A 4,222-nucleotide genomic window follows, 5' to 3' on the forward strand; every position below is an offset into this window, starting at 1 on the left:
GCACTCTTTTTTCAATGTTGGCTTTGGCCTTGGCCTCTTCCTCTTTTTAAATACGCTCCCGGAGCGGGCCCTCTTGATCTCGTCTCGTGCTCCTCTGACGGCCTCTTAGTTTTGTCGATTCGGTCCAAGACTGAGCCCCGGGATTCTTCTGAGTGCTCTTCCTGGTCTTCAGGACGGGTCTCAGGAGCCTTGTTCTTTTCTTTCCACAGGTCCATAGCCGCTTGAATCTGCTCCGGGGTCATATTTCCCCAGGGGTTTGTAGAGGTTTCTGCATACTTGTGGGCTGCTTTCTCTATGGTTAATCTCTGGTCTCCGGGCTGAAGCTGAGACGAAGCACGAGCTGTGGGGGGCTCTTCATCTATATCTTCCATATCGCCGTCCCTGGGCGGGGCGACCGTGTGCTGAATGGTTCCGGAGACCGAGGTCTTGCTCTTTCGCGTGGTCACTATTCTCAGGACACAATAAGGGTGATGGTGCTAGGATGTGTGATCGGTCTGGAGAAAGAATAAGGAGATGGAGGGTTTTCGTTCTTACCAGAGAGGGTTTCTTTGGTTTTGTAGCTGTGCAACGTAGCTGTAGTTGACACCACGTCACCGGAGGTTCGCCCCTCCTTCTAGCGCCAATGATAACTCGGTTTCTTCCCAGGTCTTCTCATTTCTCTCACGTGCTGGGACCCGGCCTCCGCAGCGGTTTGGGTGCGGTTAACCTGCTAGGTAGGGGTCTCTGCAAAATAGAACCGGAGGGGGGGGGTTGTATCCCGCGGCAACTCCGGTGTGAGAATAAGAAATGGGCTTTCTTGAAGAAGAAGAAGAAGAAGAGGGAAGAAGGAGCTATTCAAAAATATGTGAGGGTGTGTGTATGTGTGTATAGCAGTCAAATGTTTTTCAACCCCTAAAACCCTCTTTTTTGGGCCTTTTGTAGGTCCCAAGATTTAGGGTTTTTGAGGTTTGTACCTCTTCATCCTGGCCTTTGATCATTTTTGGTTGGTGACAGGTTGGACGGTCCAGATGAGCTGTGTGGTCAGGTGTCCTTTCTCCATCAGAGCTGTCTTGGGATGATTACCCATGAATGACTAGGATGCAATTGTTCCATTTTGGGTAACATGAGACAGTTGACTCTTTTGTCCTGCGCCACGTGGCACCGGGGACCACTTCGGCTTGGGCCTGGGGCGGCATCTCTTTTGGACCCCTGTTCTTCTATCTGGGCCTGATTATTCTGAACTTCAGTGATATGATTGCAAGTTAATTACAAGTTCATAATGCGATTGAGAGCTTTTTTAACTTAGAAAAATATCACAATTTTTCGTTTAATTAATTTTTCTCTGAATAGTTGCAATACACTTTAATTAAATTTAAATTCGTGTGTATCATTTCAATCCATATACTTATAATCGACACAAGTGAACAAATATTTAGATAACATGTCTTTCCCAATAATTGTTTCCTCCATTTATAGTGTTGATGTTTTCTGTGTAATTAAAATATAAATAAATTTAGAATTGATAATATATTTAAAATATCTTATTTCTAAATTCAATTTTTCTGATAGTTATAACTGATATAAGTGATGAATTTTAAAAAATTCGTTTGTTATATTTTCAATATTCAATTTTTTTCCCAGTATGTTACCTAATCGAAAATTAACATATATTTCAGTGATGAATTTGAAAATTTAAAGATGATGTTACACAATTTAACGGTGTCCGTTAAAGGTCAACACATTTTTAACGGCGGTGCAAGTATTCTGAACTTCAGTGATATGATTGCAAGTTGATTGCAAGTTAATTACAGGTTCATGATGCGATTGAGAGTTTTTTTAACTTAGGGACTCACTTGCAAGTTACTAGTGACTATAGTGACTAAATAGTCATTTTACCCCTAATATTACTCTTTAACTTTCATTTTAAAATCAATTTCATAGCTATTTCCCAGCCCGAAACTGAACCCGAAAAATTCGAATTCATTAAAAAAAATCGAGTTCATATTTGATTTTTATTAAACCAATTTCTGACCAATTTAATTATCATCCCTAATCGAACGAGATTGGCTAGCTTAGCCAAGAACACAGCTAATTTGACACGACGTTTCTGATCTGCTTGCCATCCTTGAAATTTCAACTCTATCCCTCAAAAGCAATAATTTTATTTACATCTTTCAGTTTCCTGTTCCAGACTTCCAGTTCCAGGTAGCCTTATTTGATCTATCAAATTCAGTTAATTACTTAATTTCCCGTTTAAAAAAGACATGTTCATTGTCAACATTTTACATTAGTAGCAGAAACTATCGTCCAAGAACAATTCATATTCTCACTTACCAATTAATTATTTAAATACCCTTTATTTTATATAGTCTCTCGTCCAAACCTAAGAAATAATTTTCAGATTATTATTCCAAAGTCCAATATCCTCCAATAAATGCTTAGGTAATTAATTTGAAACTATTATTCCAAAGTCCATTACTCCCCAAGTATGCTTAGGTGTAAGGTAGAGTAGCCACATCCTCATTTCATCTCCTCCGAGGTCTCAATTTCAAATAAAATCACCTCCACAGTCAATCCATCAAAATTATTAATGGGCACGCACATTACCTGAAAGAACGAAAAGAAAAACAAGAATAGTCAGTAATAATATAACCAATTAAAATAAGACAAGGCTAAACACTTAAAACACTTCACCTTACGTAACAGACGCTTCTAACGAATATAACGTCCGTCAAAACGGAACTCCCGGAACGTATGACGGAAAAAGCAAACGGCTGTCAAATTTAAAATCACGTCGGTGACGAGAAGATTGACGGAAATATCACGGGGATGACGAGAAGATGGACGGAAATATCACGGAGATGACGAGAAGCATGACGGAAATATCACGGTGGTGGATTGAAATGGAGTTCAATTTGTATAGAAAGATATTTAAAAAAATTGAGTATGTGATTGAACTACGGAATATACTGAATATGTTTGATTTTGTTTGTCTACGGAGAATTCAAGTTTGAAGCTGCTTGCTTAGATTACTCTATCACAGGCAACTAGTACTAGTCATATCATCGATTTCTATATATGTATATATACACACAAAGCATCTCATCTCATAGATCTGATTCTTTTTCAATCGGATCCTTACTGTTTCGGTACCGGAAAATAAAAAAACAGTCCGTTCCGTTCCTGCGCCGATCTGATCCACGTCATCTCCGTCGATCGTCAGAAAATAGGAAAAGTAAAGGACACTAAACAAATCAAATTAACAGAATTTAATTAAATTTTATTAATCTTCTTCAGCTTTCGACATAACCGAAAGCCTGCTCGGTCTCGATTCGAACGAACCTCGTCTTCTCTGATGATGCGAAGAAGGTCGAATCAACGCTGCCAACGCTCGTTTCACCAAATCACCTTCGACTGTTCCAATTCGAACTAACGAATTTGTCATCGCTGATCTTCTCGCGTTCAATCTGTTGGCTGGATACGACGCAGTTTGATTGGCTAGGTTTTTATGATAACTGCACCTGAATGAACCTGGATGATTTGTCGGAGAACACATACACGTTCTCTTCGGATTCGTTAACGGATTGTGACTCGGCTTTTTCACAACCTGGCTACGAGAAGTCGAAGAGATTGAACGGCTCGGTGAACCAGGACGGTCGATTGAGAATCTCACCGACGGTGAGGATGTGTGAGAGGAGTATAGATTGACACGCGTCGGAGATCTGGAACGGAAAGTAGATGATGCGAAAGCTGAAGAAGAAGCTGAAGCTGGAGAAGGAGTGTAGAACCTTCCAGAAGGTGAGAGAGATCGGAGCACCGGGCCGTTTCTTCTTCGAGATGAATCCACCATTTCTGTGTGTGTATAGATTGGGGGAGGGAGAGGGGTTGGTTTTTGTAAAGGCGTGTTTGGGAGTTCAATTTGGCAAACCTAGCTTTACTCAAGGTATGCCTTTATAGGACTGGAAAACAGGGTTTCTGTTAACCATGGTTAGAATATTACTGTGGTTGGGTTAACTAAAACTAACGGCGTGGCGTTATGATATAAGCATACAAGTGTGAGCTGTTGCCTAGGAGGAGTAAATTCGAGTATTTTATTTTAATGAGATTGGGATTCGAGAAGATCGTGTGGTTACGGTGTATGAATGAAATTTTCATGTGTTGGTGTGGGCCCGATATTATTTTAAAAATTACGCCTCAGTTTGTCCAAATAATTGACAACATTGAATTAGTTTTTTACGAGGAG

At 40.2% G+C, this 4,222-nt stretch overlaps 1 protein-coding gene across 1 annotated transcript; it reads right to left on the minus strand.

Moving 5' to 3' along the window:
• Nucleotides 1-2,909: 2,909 nt before the first annotated feature.
• Nucleotides 2,910-3,909, minus strand: LOC141720686 (uncharacterized). The gene has a single exon (XM_074523243.1). The coding sequence runs from the start codon at nt 3,827-3,829 to the stop codon at nt 3,263-3,265; it is 567 nt and encodes a 188-aa protein (XP_074379344.1). The 5' UTR covers nt 3,830-3,909; the 3' UTR covers nt 2,910-3,262.
• Between the last annotated feature and the right edge of the window lie 313 nt (nt 3,910-4,222).

This window comes from Apium graveolens, chromosome 4 (genome assembly GCF_009905375.1).
Source record: "Apium graveolens cultivar Ventura chromosome 4, ASM990537v1, whole genome shotgun sequence".
Taxonomy (NCBI): domain Eukaryota; kingdom Viridiplantae; phylum Streptophyta; class Magnoliopsida; order Apiales; family Apiaceae; genus Apium; species Apium graveolens.

Coding starts and splice junctions, on each gene's coding strand:
- LOC141720686 (XM_074523243.1), bottom strand. CDS start 3,829: ATGGTGGATTCATCTCGAAGAAGAAACGGCCCGGTGCTCCGATCTCTC.